Here is a 19,238-nt window from a genome sequence, read left to right as displayed (position 1 = left end):
GGTCACCAACTGTCTACCAGAAGTTTGCTGTCTTCCCTATCATCACTTCTCTTACTATTCCAAGCCTCTTTCTTTCCCAACCCTGACATTTTCAAGAGCTCTGCTCATGAGCGTCATAGAGATTTTAAGACCTGGAGGTTTTGCAGTAGTTTTGACTTAGGTGTATTTGCTACACTTTGCTTTGTGCTGACATAGTAGACGCCTTTGCTAGAACTGGGCTTTTAAACTGCTGTCTTTTAATACAAGTTTTATTTATGAGAAATAACTGCAGGGAACATTCTGCCCGTGGGTGACCGAGACCTGCTTTGTGAGTGGTGATCTGCGGCAGAGCCAGCTGGTGGGCAGCAGCAGCAGTAGCAGAAGGGTGACTTTAGAGCAGATCTGTGAACTGGTAATTTACTGATGTGAAGACAGGAAGACAGACTCCAGTTTCTGTGATATCTTTTTGTCAAAACACTTTAAACACTTCATCTTCCACTGTAACAATTTTAGCCGTAACGTATTTTTACATACAAGTTTTTGTGGTTTTCCTTTACCTTTACGCTTTTGGAATGTTAAAATAAGGCAAAATCCAGGGTTTCAAGTGCAGAGTATGAACAATATAAATAATTTATTGTACTGATACTCAGAGTCACTGTTCTTTCACTTAACATATACAATTGTATTTCACATTGCATAGAGAAACAAGAACAAGCCAGTGAGAAGTTAAATCACTGTGCGTGGAGTGAAAGTAAAGTGGTGAGAATGAGCTACCTTAACCTTATTACATTTTTTTGTGGCTTTTTTCAGCAAAGCCTCATCCTGCACCATGTACTCCTTAACTTTCCAAGGCTCAGGCTGGAGAAAGTCCAAGGCCACTAGACCATTCCTGAAATGGTATTTAGTTGCCTGAGTTCACCTGAGGAATCTCATGTCAGTGGAGCTTCAGTTGCTGTACTCTTAAAGGATCTGAGCCTCATCATTTGAGATGCTATTCAAATACAATGAACTTGCTTCTGCTTGTTAAATAAGACACAGAGATGCATCTGAGAAGTTGCATGTAGCTATTCTGCTAACCTGGCATTGCTTCTAAAAGAATGTTGTACATGGAGGCCATATAGGTTTATTGGCTTTAATACACAGCCCAGTTGCCTTCCTACACCAGTACATACTGGGAGCTACAGCTTGGACATTCATGGAGTTGTCTGGCCTGAAAATGATGTAAACTGAAAAGGGAGCCAAGCCAAAGAGAAATAAAGATGAAAGAAGACAGGGCTGTTTCCATATTATAATTTCCATTTAGAAAATACCCTCCACCATAATAAAAAGCAGAGCCCACCAAGTAAAATAAATTACTAAATTGGTATAAAATCTGTACTTTTGCTTCTTTTAGTTAAATTTTAATACTATTATTGTAGACTAGTAATTCAGTGGAAGGTCCGAGGAGGCACATTATTTTAATAGTTGTTTTGTTCTTTACATGATACAGAAAAAAATATTCAGGAGATAGACAAACTAGACACCAAAAATATTAGGATATTAAATTTAATTATAGATTACACAGAATATGATGTAAAAACAGCAATTTACTAGAATAATTATAACCTGCAAAATGTGAAAATAGTTTAGAAAATGGATTGTCATATTCTCTGACACAGCAATAGTCATGAAAGGTACACTCATAATATCATATGTTAATCTGTGTATTAACTAAACTACCTGTCATTTAGCCAGGATTCCAAGACAGATTGAAGGCATTTATTTCTGAAGTGCCTATGTTTAAAGTCAGTAAAGTTAAATAGCTAGATTGAAACTGCTATATTTTTGTCAGCTACTGCATGGAGACCTATTCCAGATAAATGCATTGTCTATATGCTATGAGTTTGTAATAAGAAGAGTAACTGAAAAACTTCAGAGAGCACAGGCCTGTAGGTGGGTGGTTTGACAACTGAAAATAGTTCTTAGAGCCTTGGTAAATTTTGGAAATCAGACATGCTAACATCTCTTTCCAATTTCAAATATAAACAATCTGTTGATGTTTTGCATTAAAAAACATTTAGTTGTAATTAGGAAAGAGACCCATAGACCTTTTTGTTATGTAGATCAACAAGGAGAAATGTTGCAAGTGTCAAAGGATATGATGACCACAGCAATGTCAGCAGGTTTAGTTTTTTTCCAGCTGTGTTTATGAAAGCAGAAAAAAAAAACCAACCCCAAAACCAAAACCAACCCTGACATATTTTAGTTTCTTTTGAATATACAGACTGGCCCAAACATAGACATTCTCTTTATCAATCTTATTGTTACAAAAACTGTACATTACAAACAGTATAGAAACAAACTGAAAGGAATGTGCCACACATCCTGGCTAATTTTCTATATGCAGTTTAAAAATACAGCCTACTCCCTTATAGTGCACAGTTATTGTGTAGATAGAGTACATCACTAGTTAAGTGGACATGATAGAAGAGTTCTAGTTTTCCTCAGCACAGAGAATAAGAGCCAGTTCTGCTCGGTAGAGCTTTCCTCCATCAGACAAGGCCATGATGCTTTTCTTGTATGTCGCAAGGTTGTTAATGTCTAATTCCTATTTAAAGAACAGATAATACTTTATAATCTTGTTTAGTTACCAGCATGAACAAGTTTGCTTCCAATGGCAGAAAATTTAAAAAAAAAGTATTCTCAGTCTATCCAACGGTAACACATTGCAAATGTTGTTTATATATTCATGTTAACCATATTGTAGCCAAATGTTAGATTGCTGATAGCTTCCATCTCAGAAGCAAGCTTTTGACAGTGTTGCTATGTAATCACAGCTCCCCTGTTGCAGGATTCACACCGCTATGACTTCTGCCAAGATTTTTAGTTGTACTTTGACTTCAGGAATTATGACTTAGAAGTTCTATATTTATCTTAATTGGGTGGATTAAAGTGTCCTTAAAATCCAAATTAAATCTAATCTCTAAGGGGAAAAAAGCCCTCTAGTATTACCTTTTTGTTCTTTTCACAGAGATCCTTCAGCAGTGCATCAAGTTCATTTTCATCTATATAGCCATTGCCATCCTGAAAAATAATATTAAAGATAACTTTAAAGGTTTATTTTTCATGTCAGAGGTTAAGGCTAGTTTTGCACAAATTGAGAATATAAGTGACACCAAATAACGCAAATAATAAAAAGGTTTTTTTGAAGACTTACTTGATCATACATCTCAAAGGCTTTATTGAATTCTTTAGCACACATTTTGACACCCTATATGCCAAAAGAAAAAAACAGATCTGTGAATGGCACCAGTTATGTGTAATGGATGGTAACAGGTTACCTTAAAAATCTGAATATTCATACCTGAAATTTAATAAGAAAATTTTCCTGTACAGGGAGTAGTCTTCAGAGAGAAAAAACAAGAATCAAAATATTTAACTGTTTCCATCACAGTGATTGGTACATGATATTTGTTGTGAAAAGAGACAGAAGACGTACCTGGCCAGTTCAGTAAGCTCCAACTTGCCATCATTGTTTGCATCAAACATCCTGAGCTGAAAGAATATATAATTTTACATTGCTAATCAAAATTAATCAACATAATGAAGAAAAAAGTTATCTGGAAAACTTAAATTCAATTTATTTAATGCTGAAATTACAGCCCCAGATTTTAATCTGTCACCTTTGTTCTCTAATACATTTATTTAAAGTACTGAAGAAGTAGTTTACAGTAATTAATTCTACTGCAAAAACCTGATAAAAACCTAATCCTGATTCTACTGTAAGGTAGGTCTTAAATTGCCTATGGTGATGAATGTCCCATATGAGAATTGTGCATGTAATTATTTATAAATGAGAGAAGTGTTGACATGATAACATTTTTCTTTGGACTTCATGTCATGATCTGATAATAACATAATTATTTTCTATCCATAAAGGTGAAACAATACTCTGGTAAAGTTTAATGGAATCCAAGACATTCAATTCCTTAGGCAGAAAATAATAGGCATTTCATTCAATTGGCTGCTAGGTCTAAATATTTTAGTAACGACCACATTTTGTTTCTGTGATATATTTCTAGAAAAGTGTGAACAGATGCTGTAGATGAGCATATTTTGTTGATGGTATGAAAACGGGAAATTAATTGTCTCCAAATAATTTTAATTAAATGATAGAAATAAAGATATTAATGTAATTTGACAAAATACGTGTACGCTATTTATAATAATTTTTAATCATCCTACTGCATTAAAGTATTTTCCTTTGAGCCCTTGAAAGCATGAGCTCCTGCTGCTTCAATGGCATGAACAAATTATGTTCATTATTAGAAGTCGATGGAGATGTTACACCTGCATGGGACTTCCTCTTCCAGTTTTTATGTCTGTATAGTTCCATTTTTCTACTTGCAAGTATTATTTTGCCTTCACTGTATAAAAGAGTCACAAAAGCAGCAAATTGTATAAAACATTGTTAGACATTGTACTGAAAACATCACCACCCACACTCCATCCCATCACTTTCAGTCACAGTAATTTTACATGTAATTTTTAGATAAGAGGAAAAGCAGCATCCTGTACTGAGATACGTGTATATCCTTTTAAAGACTGAATTAATGCCATGAAAAAAGACCCAGTTTTACTTGGTTAATACACAATACATGGCAAAGGAGACCAGAAAAGAGACCAATTTTATAAACATCTATTTCTGCGTAACACCTTGGTTACTTTTAACATTTCCCATGCAAGGAGATTTGCTTTTGGGAAGGAAAGCAGTCGCAGGTGTAAAGTCAACAGATTTTGTATTTTGATAACTTGGCCATGGCCAGCAGCTGCTCAGGACCGTATGTTTTCTATTAGTCTTCTTTCCTAGTTTCTGCGGACATTAGGGGAGACACGGCCTTATAATTTCTTTCTTATTGCTGTTGCTATGTCTCTCTGCAGAGGCCAGAACTTAAAGAGCACACTTGAAGATGAAGGTCAAAAAGCCTCCTGAATGAAAAGGATATATGTTATCTTCATAAGCAAACAGTGACTATTATAGGAAAACGGTTTATACTGGTAGGACAAACCAGCAGACCTTGGCCAGGAGAACCACAAGTTTTGATCAGCCATTCTCAGGACAGTTTAAGGGCTAGTGTGTTTGCCTAGCATGTTTTTGATTGATAAAAATATTTTAGAATGAAAACAAGCTGGTAAAACAAGAAAATGTTATGTCATACATTTAATGAAGACAAGAATTCTGAGATTTTTTTTCCTGAAATGTCCACTGAGAAGCCAATAGTGTTCCCTACCATGAAGCACCATAGCAGTGGGATGGAAGGAGTGTGATTTAAGGCCAGGGAAGTGGCAGTTTTGTTCTAGTGTTTATCTAAAACATCAGTTTCTCCTTTTTTGAAGGTAAGAGAAGGAAAGTATATTTGAAAATCTGATAAGAAGCCACCGTACGGTGATGGCTTTTAGGACAAGATACAAACACTACAGCACCACAAAAAAGCAAAACATAGAAAGTAATGCAAATTCTATTTTATCTAAAGATAATAATTCGATTAATCTTACAATTTTTCTCCTATGGACTGTGAAGACTTCAGTTTTACAACTAAAGGCACAGAGAGGCAAAACAAGGGAATTTTTTTTGCACCATACTTTGGTATGGCCTAATACCAAGAAAATTCAAAATTCCTGAGCATTTGTTTAAGCAGCGCTGCAAACTGCTCATCAAAAGCTCTGCAGCTGCAGAAGTACTTGAAGTGCTAGATGCCACTGCCCTCTCTCTTGCAATGACATAGTTTGCCTGATTAGGACCTGGTAGGGCTCCTGGTCATTTGAAGCCTTAAAGTGGCTAAAGATAAACAGAATTTGGATTAATGCAGTGGTGTTGAAATATGCCTGTAAATATTCTTACCATTATTTCTGTGTATTCTGTTAACTTTGAGTCTTCGATCTGCTTATTTGCTTTCTGTAATAAATCTTTCAAGAAGCTCTGTTAAAATAAACGGGAGAGTAATAGGTGAATTTTTATCTACGGTATAAAATGCTTGACTTGCTAACTTCAAATTAAGTAGTGGGAAATACTATTTTACGCTCACTTTATTACTTAGTACTGAAGTTCCTAATAAGTATGGAAAGAAGTAGTAATTTAAAAGCTAAGAATGTAAGAGTTTATTTTGATCAATTCAAGTATACTGCACAGTTTTATTTGGAAAAAGTAACTTAGAAAACTTTCTGTGTTGGATACTGTTCGTTGTATTGTGAATTTGGAGAAAAATAGTTTGGCTTTCAAATATACTGCTATCAGCTCTATCAGTAAACTAAACGAATTAACCTTGAGCCTCCTTGAAAACTTGGATGCCTAATCACTTCTTGCAACATAGGAAAAATTTTACAAAAAAGATTAATGATTAATCAAGTTTTCTCCTTGCCTATGGCAGTACCCGATGCTAGAAGTAAATGTTAACCTATGTTGCTCCTTTGCATCTTGTACTTTAAATATTTGCAGCCAGTTTCACTGGATTTTTTGAATGAGAATTTGATATAGTAACACATGATTTTAAATACAAGACATTTTTACTTAAAAAAATAAGATTGTTTCCACCCATTTAGTGGTTCAAATTTCTGCACTATATCTGTGACATTAAAAAAGAAATAATTTATTTAACAAGAGCATTACAAGGCCTGAGATGTCTGAATGCCTGTCAGTGCTCAATGAAGTATCTAATTACTGTCATTAGTTGGAGTGTCATTATCTATGTGAAATTTTGTGCCACAGTTCAAGGTAGAAAATGGGGTAGGTTATAAGAAAATCTATTTGTATGTAGATGACATTCTTGAACTTGAATGCAATCATGTCAATAAGTCATATGACTAATACCTACCGTAGTTCTTTCAGTCTTGTCCTCTCCACACTAGAAGGCCTTCCTGGTAGTTTGTATTTGTTAGTATATGAAGAACATGACCGCAATGTTGTAAGTGGACGTTATTGAGATGTTTAATAACACGTGTTTTGATGGAAAATAGAACTGGAAAGGATATTGAAAAGCTGTCCAGTCCACCTGCGTGTCTCAGGACAGGATCTCTATATCTAAACTGCCTGAGTTATTATCTGATCTGAGCTACTGCCAAAACTTAGCTAAATACAGACAGTGAAGGCCAGTCTACCTCCCCCTTAGAAAGCATATTCCACTGCCGTTACTATTGTTAGAAAGTTTTCCTGATTTCCAGCTTAGATTTCTCTTACTATGTTGTAAGTGGGTGTATTCTTACATAGCAAATACTTAAAATGCTTGGGCTTATCAAGAAAAAATGATCTTGAAATAAAATTGGACATTTATGTCTTATTTTCTACATGTTAAAACAGCCTGTTTCTCGGAGACAGACAAAATTTCACAGCACAAGAGAGATTGGACCATTAGAGATGGAGTTAAAATGTCTTTAATCTTCAGCTGATCCTCAATCAGCCCTGCCTTTTTAAGTCTATTTTAAATTATAGCAGCTAGTAACAGTCCTTAAGGCATTGTCTAACAGCTGGGATGTTCTACATGCACGGCCTTCTCCTGATCCTACTAACTTTAAATACACCAACCCACTGTGATCAGCCAACAGAAAGAATGGGCTTGTCTGCCTGAGTTTTACCTTGAGGTAGAATCCGTGGCAAACCTCACAGATACCAAACTCAGGGAGGAAGGGAAAAGGGAAAAACACCCATGAATTTTGTGATATGTATTCCTCTTTGTAACAGAAGAGCTATAAGGATTTCAGTTTCATCTCCTGGTGCTTTGGTTAGTAAAGCTTATGGAGTTCTTTAGAATAACATACAAGTAAAATATTCCAAATTAGAGGGATAAACACTTCTAGGTCTTTCTCTGCTATGAGTTTAAAACTACAGTAACTTATCAAGTGTAATGGAACCATGGAAAATGGCACCTTTCTACTCAGAGTTTGCTGTATATGAGTATTTATTCTGTGCGGAAAGGCTGAGAGAGCTGGGACTGTTCAGCCTGGAGAAGGGAAGGCTCAGGGGGACCTCATCAATGAATATAAATAAGTCAAGGGAGTTTGCAATGAGTATTGAGCCAAGATAGTGCCCAGTGACAGGACTAGGGGCAATGGGCACAAACTGAAACACAGGAGTTTCCCTCTGAAGATCAGGAAAGTAAATAAGAACTGGCATAGGCTGCCCAGGGAGTCTCCATCCTTGAAGATATTCCAAAGCCAGCTGGACATGGTCCTGGGCAACTGGCTTTAGGTGTCCCTGCCTGAGCAGGTGGTTGGACCGGATGATCTTCAGAGGTCTCTGCCAATCACTCCATGACTCTATGAATCAGCATCTACAAATTTTTGTTAGTGTTATGACTAGGGAGGTAAATCACTCTAATTTTAAGGTTTGTTAACTCTGCAAGGCTAAAATGGCTAATGGAATAATCTGGATTCTCCTCTTATTTGTGTATGTTAAAGCAAAATCCCACCAAGTTAACCAAGCAGCAGCAACACAATTCCAGTAGTGTTAGTCTAATAGTACCATGGTGGAAACTGTAGGGTGACATGATGCTTGAGAAAGCATAATCTGTCCAACAGCAGAGTGATTAATGGTAGTAATGCCCTTAGGGATAAAAAAAAAAAACAACAACAAAAGAGCCTTCCTCCCTAATATACATAAAAAAAGAACAGCATAGCTTTCAGAGGCTTATCTTGCTTTCTTAATCTTACTTCTAAGGCAGAGTACTCAATACCTTGAGTCACTTGAGATAAACATTGATTTGAATTAAATCGCTAAAAAATTGATCAGATAAGAGTTTCACCTTAAATAATTTACTGGCAATAAAAACATCAGCTAATCATATTGCTTTTCAGTCATGTTTGAAATGCAAAAACATGCACGAGTGGATATCTGAAGAAACAGCAGTACAGGCTGTAATCGAACACCTATGCTCATGGCATGTACTCATGGGTATAGGTTTACCTTAAGTTCCTCAGAATCAATGAAGCCACTGTGGTCGCTGTCATATTTTCTCCATGTCTGCAATCAGAATATGAAAGCTTTAGTGCTATGTTTATGGCAAGTAAGTCTTGGATGATTTTACAAAAGGCAACTTTTCATACTGCACCTGCATGAAGTCTTCACTTGACTTTAGCTGCTGGCACCTGAAGAACAACAGGAAATTCTCCTCCGTCGGTAATACCTGTGCAAGCTGTAACAGAATTTAAGAAAGATTAAATTTTGATTCTTCTTAAGTCCAGCTGAGCCTTTAAAAGGGTACAAAATACTTTGTGGTCATACTGCCCTATTGTGGCCCCATAGGAATCTTGATCCTCTTAGCCGAAATGTTTGGAAGATGCTTCTGAAAGGCTTCTGGCTTGCAGCTTTGCCATATTTATCAAGGTCAAACAGAACTGAATTCTGAGAGAGGAAGTGAGACAGACCTCTACTAAAGAGGTAGATGGGGAAAGAGGGGAAAAAAAATCACTCATGCAGAGTTAGGATCTGTGGTGAAAGCCTTGGTATTGGCATGACGGGAAAGCATAACATAAGGAGGTTTAGAAGGTAAGTGTGAAGGACGATGCATTAAGAAAGTGAGGAAAATAGTCTGCTACCAAGGAAAAGGAAGACTGACATGAAGAACACATATAAAGTACATAGAAAAATACATGGAAAACCCAGGAGAAAAAAGAAATTGGGGAGGGTAAATGGATGGCAACAGGTCAACATTCTTCAGGCACAGAGATGTGTTCAAGAAGAGCTATAAATACCAGAAAGATATCAAAAAGGCTTTTAGCCCTGCAAAATCAGGGGTGGTTCTTCCAATGCCTCTGCTCTACAAAAGGCTTTTTTAAAATCAGACATTATTGTACTGATTATTGAAAATGTTCATTTACTATAACTCAATTGTGGCAAATGACAAATGTAGAAGATGGAGAGTATGCTGTATAATTTAGTGTGAAATCATGATTTGTTTTTAACAAAAGCCAAATATTTTTTTTCTGTCTTGAAAATGTATAAAATGTGTTTTGATTAAAGAAAACTTTTTACTTGAATAATAGGCCAGCTGTGCTTACTAGGAAGAGAAAATGGAGAAAGACAGATTTCTTAGCTGTGTTCTTTCATGAAAATTGACATTTGCAGACTTCTTGGAGCCCCATCTTAAAAATTTTATTTTTATTTTTATTTTTTTTTACATACATTTCACACTATGCCTATTTCAGTGCTATTGCCTAACTGCTCAGGCTTTTTTATTGGGTTCCGGTGGTGCCGTAGGTGACTTCAGCTCTCCCTCCCACTCTACAGGCACAACAAGGGGATGGAGACAGATCTCTTGTTTCTCTAAAATTATCTGTGCAAGGAATCAGTTATATTGTTTAAGCGTTGGCACAACTGAAAAGACACATCAGAGCACTCTCCTTACAGAAATGGTGCAGCTGATGACAGGCTGTCAGGCCCATCAGCGTTCTGAGTGCTTTTGCTAAATCTCTGAGCACCAAACCAAATCAACTTAAACAATGTGTTTTTGTCAGCAGCTTTCAGAAACCTACTCCATTATATATATACATATGCATTACACATAAATTATGCATATACACGTGGGTAAGTACATATTCTTACATATGCAATAACTAAGTATGTGTAACTTAGTACGGATTAATGGAAAAAAAAGGTCTTTATTTTTCCTATGACAAGTGTGATTTGATTTTTAGAGGAAATCAACATTCCTACTCAACAACAAATGTTGAATGGAAGAACTGATAATAATAATAATAATAGTTTGGAGGAAGGGACTGATTATGATGATGGGAAAGGGTTTACATGTGAGGAAATTATAAATAAGACCTTGTTTGTGGGACATCTATAGCTAATTGGTGAATTTTGCAAACATGCTGTAAAATAGTACAAGTTGCAAAGGTAAATGTAAAATAGTAACTTTCCAAACAATCATTAAAAGCTTCCTAGCAATTCCAAACTGTATTTGAGGTACAGAATATCTAGAATAAAATTACCTTATTTTAAGCTATACCTCTCACCCTTTGTAAATCTCCGGGGAAAACACAAGCTGTTACATTACAGAGAGGTACTAGCTCAATATCCAATATTAGCTGAGGCTTTTGCTAAACAAAAAAGACCTTCATGCTTTCTTTCTCTCATACATTTCAGTGTAATAGAAACAATATAGCTAAAGGGAAGTCCAGTTCTCCAAGCTCATGCATCAAATAGCATTAAATTGTTTCCCGTGGAAAACTCTGCATTACTAAAGGATAAGGAGATGGTGTGGAAATGGGCTTAACTTCCCAGTTACACTACAGAGAGTAAAGACGGACACCTTGTGCTATTTGTAATGAAGACTTCTTCGTGAGGATATGCACAGGGTGATTTCATAAGTGTGTTTGGATAAGAGTGTAGACCACAAGTTTGTGTATGGCAGCAATAGTGGTTTAATGAGTGTTTCTGTGAGCTCTGCTGTTTTTATGGAGAATGTTGGCTATTTTGGCATTGTGAGTAATAAAGGACAACCACAATGCCTGAAACTGGCATGACTCCTCTCTGCTCAGCTGCAGGCTGAGGTATGTCTTTATAGGTTACCTAGCAGAAAAAGTACTCTTGTTACTTAAAACAAAATCAAAACTATTTTCTAGAATTCATTCTCTGAGTAAATTCAGTTGATATTTAACGCTATTTAAAATTCCTTTCACCTAATATAGTGAAATTGCTTTTTAAAATCCTATAATGGAGAATGAGAGTACAAAGAATATTTTAGGCTAATAAGTAGTTATTTTTACAGCAGCAGTAAGCTTCATATAATTTGAATGTGGAATTCCCACAGCCCTGAGTTTTGAAACTTTGGGTTTCACATCCACATTTTAGTATAAGCGTTATTATGAATGAGCACAAAAAGTGAACTAAAGGTCCCTTAGACAATGACAAACAAGTGAACAGATCAGACTCTATCTTTAGCTGGAGGGCACTGGATAAAACTAGTTAACTAACTTCAATGTGCTTGCAAAGACAGAATCAACACTTAATCTGTGTTGAAAATCCACACCTTCCTCTATGAAGCCACCCAGGCCTCCTTTTAATCTCTGTCTCTTCCTGAAAACTCAGTATTCGCTAGGACATTTTCTGCTATTTCTGCTGGGCTATTCATTAAGATGGCTGGGAGTCTGAATGGCTTTACGATAATTTTTTTTTAAACAACATTCACATGCTTCAGAAAAAATATTTGATGTACTATGTAAGTGTCAGCAATTTGTAATTCCTGGACATTTTTATTTCTAAGGAAGGAGAATCAAATCCAAATACTAACTTTAATATTATGCTGCTTTGCATGTACAACGTATTTCGTCTGAATCCCATCAGCACTTTCCAGATCAAGCTTCATGCTGATGTTAGTGAAATAAAATACAGCTATTGGGCTAGGAAACTGCTATATTAAGGGAGAAAGTCCCTTCAGTCACTGAACTGGTACCGTCACTATTCTATGGCTTCTGTGGATGCTGAGAATGCTTGGCACTTCACTGGGGGCGGTGAGCACCATACCATACCATATCATACCAGGCCCTATCAGATTTGCTCACCTTTAGCCACTATCCTAATAACAGAATCAGAAATATAATTTGAAAGATAAAGCTTTCACCTATCTTTCCTAAGCAAAGAAATGTGGTCTTTTTCAGTCACTGTCTACTTGTTCTTCTTGCATACAATGCTTGCTATTGCATGTATTTGAAAATATCAAATTAATAAGAATACCAAATTAATAAGAATTTTTTAGTCCAAAACCAAACAATTCACTGCTCCAAATAAATACTAGTTCTTTTCAGATGCAGAACTATTTGACCAATGTTAAGTAGGATCAATTATAGCTGCAAGTGAAACAAACTGTTCATATTTCCATGATAGTTTAGTCATAATTACATATGCATTTAAACAAGTACATGCAAATCAGAAGCGTGACAGAGGGAAAAAACTACCCTGAAATAATCTGTTATATTAACAGTGATAGTTCATATTGACTTTTACAGATTCAATTCAGTCCTCTATTTTAAAATTATCTACTGACCCAAAGCTGGTCACTGTAGAAATTTTGCAGACCTGGCTTGTTTCCAGCCATTTCTTAATTATCTCTTTAGGTCAGATTTCTTATTATCAGAAAAAAAAATTAAATAGCATTTAATAATAAACTCACAGCCTCACTGCACTCAGAGTGACACAAATGAATCATAGATTTAGGCTTGAAAAAGTGACTTTTCAAGCTGTAATCCATCAAACTCTCCTTTTCGACTTGTAGCACTGAAGAGCAAAAGCAAGAGAAAATACAATGTTTTCCTCCTAACTAGTAAGTTGTCTAAATTATACATTTGTTGAGCCACTGTATGTGCAGAAAGGGTGGTTATCTTTGCCTTTTTTAGTAAGTGACAGTAAGGAATATAGAAATTTTCTGTCTGAAGTTCTGCTGAAATTCAAGAAAGGAATTTGCAAGAAAAGTTGATCTTTCACAAGTGGGAACACACCTACTCTTAAAATTTTGTTTAAATTTAACAAGATTAACCTGCTCTATTGGCATATATATATTTCCTTAGAATAGACTACATACAACAATTTCCCAACTGCGTTCACTTGTGTGTTATTCTCACTATAGGAGTGGTGACAGTTCAAAATTATAGGTAGAATAAATCACATTTACCTTTCACAATTTAAATTTGTAAAATAAAGTTTTTATCAGATTTGCAGGAGATATAAATTGCTTTTGATGTTTATTTATACAGAATAAAATGTGCAGTTAAATAAAGCGTAGTGAAATGTCTGAAGAAGGGTAAGGAATACCTTACTTTTTGTTAATGAAAACATTTTAGTGAAAAAATACTTAAGATCTTAAGACAGAGGAAGAAATTTTCTGTCTAACAAAAAATCAAAAACATTACATGTTATGTTTCTGTGCCAAATGTATTTTCTATAAATAAACATGTCAGTCTTTTGTTATAAAGTAACCATCTTACCTCAACTATTCCTATTTTTCCATCAGTAGTCTTCCCATATTGGTCCACAAAAGCTTTCATTTCAGGTGTTAAATCCTACGAAGTAGCAATGAGAGAATCATTACTTCAAGACACAAAGAAATGTATGTGAACTTACTTTAATATTCTATTAGCTGCCAAATAATCTACTACATTTAATGAAGTACTCACAGTTACTGCAGCAACATTCCTTAAGTTTAAATTAAATTATTTTTTTGATCATGAATAATATCATTGTGATAAATTTTACTTCCTAGTGAATTATCAGTAAATGTGCGAATGACTGGCATCTAAATACTTTGAACTCCTATTTCAGTTTACAGAATGAAAAAAATATAGACAGATGTGTTGAAAGATGCATATAAGAGCTCCTTTGTTTAAGAGGATGACAGTGAAGTTCAATGGCAATTATTATTCAATTTTCTCAGTTTTCATTTTTAAATTAGCAACTTGAAGGCAGTGCAAAATCTTGCAAAATAGGGAACATTTCAGTATACCACATCTGAACACCAAAATAGCCTTTCCATAGCTTTGAGTGGATTTTTTCCTGAACAATGGATGCTATTTTAATCCTGAAAGAACTCATCATATCATATTTTTCACTGTTTAATATTTGGTTATCATAGAAACAGAGTCAAAGTGTCACTGCCAAAATGCAGAGAGGTAGATTTAGGAGGAAGAAAACTTTGAGTAATACATTAAATCTGACAGAGCAAAGCCAGCAAAATTGTTCACATAAATTATACTCACTCTTATACATCTGTTCTCTAAAGGCTATCCTCACTCAGTGGCTATGGCAAAGCTGCCAGCCTTGGGGTGAATATCTAAATGTTTGGTGTCAGGCTGCCACTTGACATGCCTTGATTTGATATGAGCGGCTATCAACCTTCAATACTGGGTAAAGTTCTAACTCTCTTTGTATTTCTTATAGATGCAGCAAGAATCAGAATTACTGTAATATTAGAATGATGAACAATTCTGTGGTTATAGATGAAGTAGTCTTTGGAAATTAAAGGCTTTGTTTCCATAATAGATCTGATTATATAGAACCTAAGTGATTCTCTCACTGGAGACAAAGGGAATCTCAGCTGTACAAAGTCCATTGTAGTTTGTCCCCAATTTCAACTTCCAAAGCTAACTAAAATGTCAGTTCCTTGTAGCTGATACAGTCACGACCTAGTATCCTATTTCTGTGAAAGTCATCCATGGCAGGTTACTAATTTGCCATGGCTTTAATTAGAGATGTGGTTATTAATAAAAAGCACTTCAATGTCACCTTTCATCTAATGATCCCAAAGTGGGGACAAGTTTGCTTAGCAGATAAAACGGAGAATTTAGACACCTGTATTTTAATAAGTCCTGGTTAGATATTTTACTAATCTTTCTAGTACAGCTCCACAGTGCCAGACAGTGTCCAGCCGTTGAAGGAGGCACAGCCAATTATGGTTAAACAAAACAGGATGCCTGTTCTCTAGGATTATTTAGAAAGGGTTTAGGTTTTTCGGTATTCACTTCACCTGCTCTTGAGCTGCTTGATGAGTTGTGTTATTCAAACAAATGTTTTCAGTCAAAAAATCTGTCCTAAATTTAACCAAGTCTGGTCCTAAACTTGATATAGATGCAGTGCTTAAAGTTTGAAATCAAGAAACTAGCCCTTCACACCTCAGTCTCCCCTTTTAAGATTTAAGAGACACTTATTCAACCATGTGGAACTGTAGGAAAAAATAGCTTTTTTCATTATGAGTTGAAAATGTAAGGATAGATGGCCCTATAGAGACACTTACATAACAGTATTCTTAAACATCTAGTAAATCATGCATTTCTGTGGAGAAATATTGTCATTTTCTACAAATGCAGAGAAAGTGAGGAACAGCTGTGGAATAACTCAGCTGAGATCCACCTATTGACCCTTTATCAAGCTCTGTGTTAGATACTTGTACCCCACAGCTTCTTTTGGCAACTGGCATACCTAAAAAGAGAAGGTATTGCATAATGTGGACACAATAAAAAAATGGAAACCATGCTTATGTAGCTTTTATCTTTAAAAAAGAGGCAGGTTTTTTTTCAGCATGTCTCTAAGTTTTTCAGGTAAACTCATGATCAACCATAATGCACAAAGCAAAAGGACACAGTGTTTTATCAAAGAAAAGCCCAAGACTTAAAACTTCCAGGTATATGTCCACTCTTGGGGGCTAGCATGAATCAGGCTGCATGCTACTGCCCTGGCTGAGAAAAAGCAACTATGAAAGTACAAGCTTACTGAGTGGATTAATAAAAGGATTAGAACAAGAACATAATTAGAACAGTTCTGTAGCTGGGAAGGGTACTGGGAAATGTTAAACCATCCTATTCAATGACAGAATCAATGTGATTCTTCAATGCATATGGCATGACTGATGTAAAATCCAGCTATGAAGAATGCATAATTGAATATTTCAAAAATAGTCAGCAGGAGAGTGACCTGAAATACAGAAGTTAATGATGACAAAGAAGCTTTGGGGTGTTAAAAGAAGGACAGAGAGGAAATGACATATAACCTACACTAGTTTCTCAATGTGTCCCTTCTGGCAAAAGAACAGAAATTTGAAGCTGCTGAATTAGTATCCCGTGAGACAAGACACGAACTAATGAGATGCTTGTTTGGCAAATGAGCCTTCAAATCCAAGAATCAGCTTAGATTTGTAAGCTAAGATGACATAGATCCATACTCCAGAAAAAGATTTCAGTGATGAAGGTAACATCTACCACAGGCAGAGCCTGTGTATCAAGCACTGAATTTGATGTTGCAACTGTAGGTTGCTCATATCAGCAGAACACTCCAAAAATAGGTTTGAATCGGAGAAATGGGAAAGCGAAACCTAATTAAGCACTTGAGCATTTTTAGAATACTGTGTGAGATACAGGCAGAGCTGTGTTTGGCTGTTGTTTTTTTGTTTTTTTTTTGTTTTAAAATGAGACATAAATGATGACATTTATAGCAAATAAGGATAAGGCTTCTCTGTGTAAGTTTGAGCAGGCTCTGTTTTTAAGAAGAAACGCACGCTTACTTTGAGAGAGAAAAGAATCTGATCTTAAAATGCTAAATATTTTTTCCTTGACCTTCTAATTAATTTTTAACTACTGAACAGTAGATCAGCATTTCAACTAAGAACGTCATTCATACTAAATATACTTTATATACTTTTATACTAAATATACTTCAATATTTTCTTTCTAATGAATATATCTAAGTTTCTTGCACTTCAATATAGAAATCTGTTCTGGTGCAATATCTGAAAGGCATCAAAGTTGTGTTTAAACTTTTCTGTGAAAAAAAAAGACTTTTTTTCCCCTCTAAAAGACACATTTCTTTCCCAGTTTTTTTGTTGTTGTGGTTTTTTGAGTTGGTTTTTTTTTTTAATTATAGTTTAAACTCACACTCATGAAAATTCATGCCTACACCAATGGCTGTAAGAAGAATTAACTGGTAATAAGACTGCAGTAACATTAGAAGCATTGCTGGGAGACAGATTTCCAGATATGTAAAATTTCCACTCATAAAATTAAGAATGAGATACAATTTTCTACAAAATAAATTAAGATGCATTTTTCACCCTAGCTTCTAAAATATACAGCAACTTCTAAGGCAAAGTTATAGAAAATATATTGCTCGATTTGGAGATATTCTTATATCAAGCAGCAATTTATTTCACCCACGCATACATGCCATCCACTTAAATTGTAATTTTATTTTCTGTTACTTCAGAAGTCTCTTAGCAGAGGTTGATTTAAATTTATTTTATTAGGCTATATATTTTAGTTCGACGCTAAGTGACCTGCTTTAGAAATCAATTACTTTAAAGGCAATTTATTTCTTAAAATGGTTCACTTCTGTTTTAATTCAAATCTTTACATGGAATCTTTCATTGCTTTCTTTGTTTCCCTCCTTCTTTCTTTCCCTCTTTCTGTCTTTAAATTTCTTTACCTTTTTTCCTTTCTTTCTCTCTCTGTTTTTTTTCCCATGTGGGTTTAGTTTGGAGAAAATTTATAACTAGTGCTTTAATAAATCACGCACAGAATTTTTTAGATGGCATTGTCAAAAACTTTGATGTCCTTTGAACAATTTCAGCTACCAGGATTTGCTACTTCTACTCCTGGCATATAAAACTGGCGAAGGATAAAAAGTAGTTCGCAATCATCTGCAGATCTATTTACTGACCACCAAGGGGCAGAAATGCATTTCATCCCATACTGCCCATTAGGTACGAAATCAAACAGAGTCAAACTAATGTGAAGTACCTTTTTTTTTTGTTTGTTTGGCTGATTGGTTGGGGTTTTTTTGTATAAATACATATCTGGATCAATTAAGATCAATTGTAATGGGATAAGGTCCCATCCAACACAAGGAGATAACGTCCAGCATTCACTGACTTTTGTTTTAAGCACTGTAAGAAGCATCAGCTCATCGGATGTCATTGGGACCAGAGAGGTGGGCCAGCCTGACCTCCCCAAAGCAGATGATTTAGTTCCTTGGCAACCTGCTCTTCCTAACTGAGGCCACTTTCCTTTGCCTGGTGAGGCAAGTGCACGGACCACGGGGCAGCAACGGAGAACAGAAGGAACCAGGGCACTGGACTTCGCTCAAGAAAACTCTGCTTTTCCCAGAGAAGGCGAAAAAACGGGGCAAAAAGCTAACGTACCAAGCCAGCCTTCTTCCGCGCCTGCTGCAGCTCCTGGATGAAGTTCTGTAGCTCCTTCCCGTCCATGTACCCATTGCCTACAACAGAAAGAGTTACGGTTGCGGTCACCGCTCCCTCCAAACTCTCTCGGCTCTCGCCTCCCGCGGGCCTCCCCCCTCCACCCCCCGCGCCCCCGCTGCCCCGGGGGTGGAAAAGCAGTCACCGTCGGAGTCGTAGTGGTGCCAGATCTCGAAGAACTGGGCGGCCGAGATCTCCACGCCCTGCAGGTGGGTTTCTGCCGTCATGGTGGGGGCGCGGGGGGCGCGGAGGCCGCGGGGGAGGTGGGTTGGCGGGGCGCTGTCCGCGGTGCTGATCCTGCCCGCGGCCGGCACGGCGACGAGTGCGGCGGCGGCTCCGACGGCTCCTCCCGCCGCCCCGCCGAGGGCTATTTATGGGGCCGTCCCGGCCGGGCCACTCCCCCCCCCGGCGATGCCCTCCCTCTCCGAGGGACCCGGCTCGGTCTCCCCGCCCTGTACGGGGGGGTGGAAGGGTCTCCCGCCGGCGGCACCGAGTCTGGGGCCAGCCCGGCGGCACCCTCCCGCCCCCGGGACACACAGTCATCCCTAA

The 19,238-nt window shown here is 36.7% G+C and overlaps 1 protein-coding gene across 1 annotated transcript; it reads right to left on the bottom strand.

Moving 5' to 3' along the window:
* Positions 1 to 525: 525 nt before the first annotated feature.
* On the bottom strand, positions 526 to 19,035 carry CALB1 (calbindin 1). Its single transcript, XM_054057699.1, has 11 exons — positions 18,835 to 19,035; positions 18,633 to 18,709; positions 13,936 to 14,010; positions 9,060 to 9,143; positions 8,915 to 8,971; positions 5,861 to 5,938; positions 3,458 to 3,513; positions 3,323 to 3,362; positions 3,176 to 3,229; positions 2,971 to 3,042; positions 526 to 2,566 (listed from the first exon to the last, which is right to left on the bottom strand). The coding sequence occupies exons 1-11, from the start codon at positions 18,914 to 18,916 to the stop codon at positions 2,453 to 2,455; spliced, it is 789 nt and encodes a 262-aa protein (XP_053913674.1). The 5' UTR covers positions 18,917 to 19,035; the 3' UTR covers positions 526 to 2,452.
* Between the last annotated feature and the right edge of the window lie 203 nt (positions 19,036 to 19,238).

This window comes from Cuculus canorus, chromosome 2, assembly GCF_017976375.1.
Source record: "Cuculus canorus isolate bCucCan1 chromosome 2, bCucCan1.pri, whole genome shotgun sequence".
NCBI classification, from domain to species: domain Eukaryota; kingdom Metazoa; phylum Chordata; class Aves; order Cuculiformes; family Cuculidae; genus Cuculus; species Cuculus canorus.
Note: the sequence above shows the minus strand (reverse complement) of the source record. Positions and strands in the feature narration are given on the sequence as shown.

Excerpts from the sequence above, each read along its gene's own strand:
- CALB1 (XM_054057699.1), bottom strand. The coding sequence starts at position 18,916 with ATGACGGCAGAAACCCACCTGCAGGGCGTGGAGATCTCGGCCGCCCAG. Across the intron at positions 18,710-18,834 it reads GCACCACTACGACTCCGACG|GCAATGGGTACATGGACGGG; the intron begins GTGACTGCTTTT and ends TTTCTGTTGTAG. Across the intron at positions 8,972-9,059 it reads CAAGTGAAGACTTCATGCAG|ACATGGAGAAAATATGACAG; the intron begins GTGCAGTATGAA and ends TTCTGATTGCAG.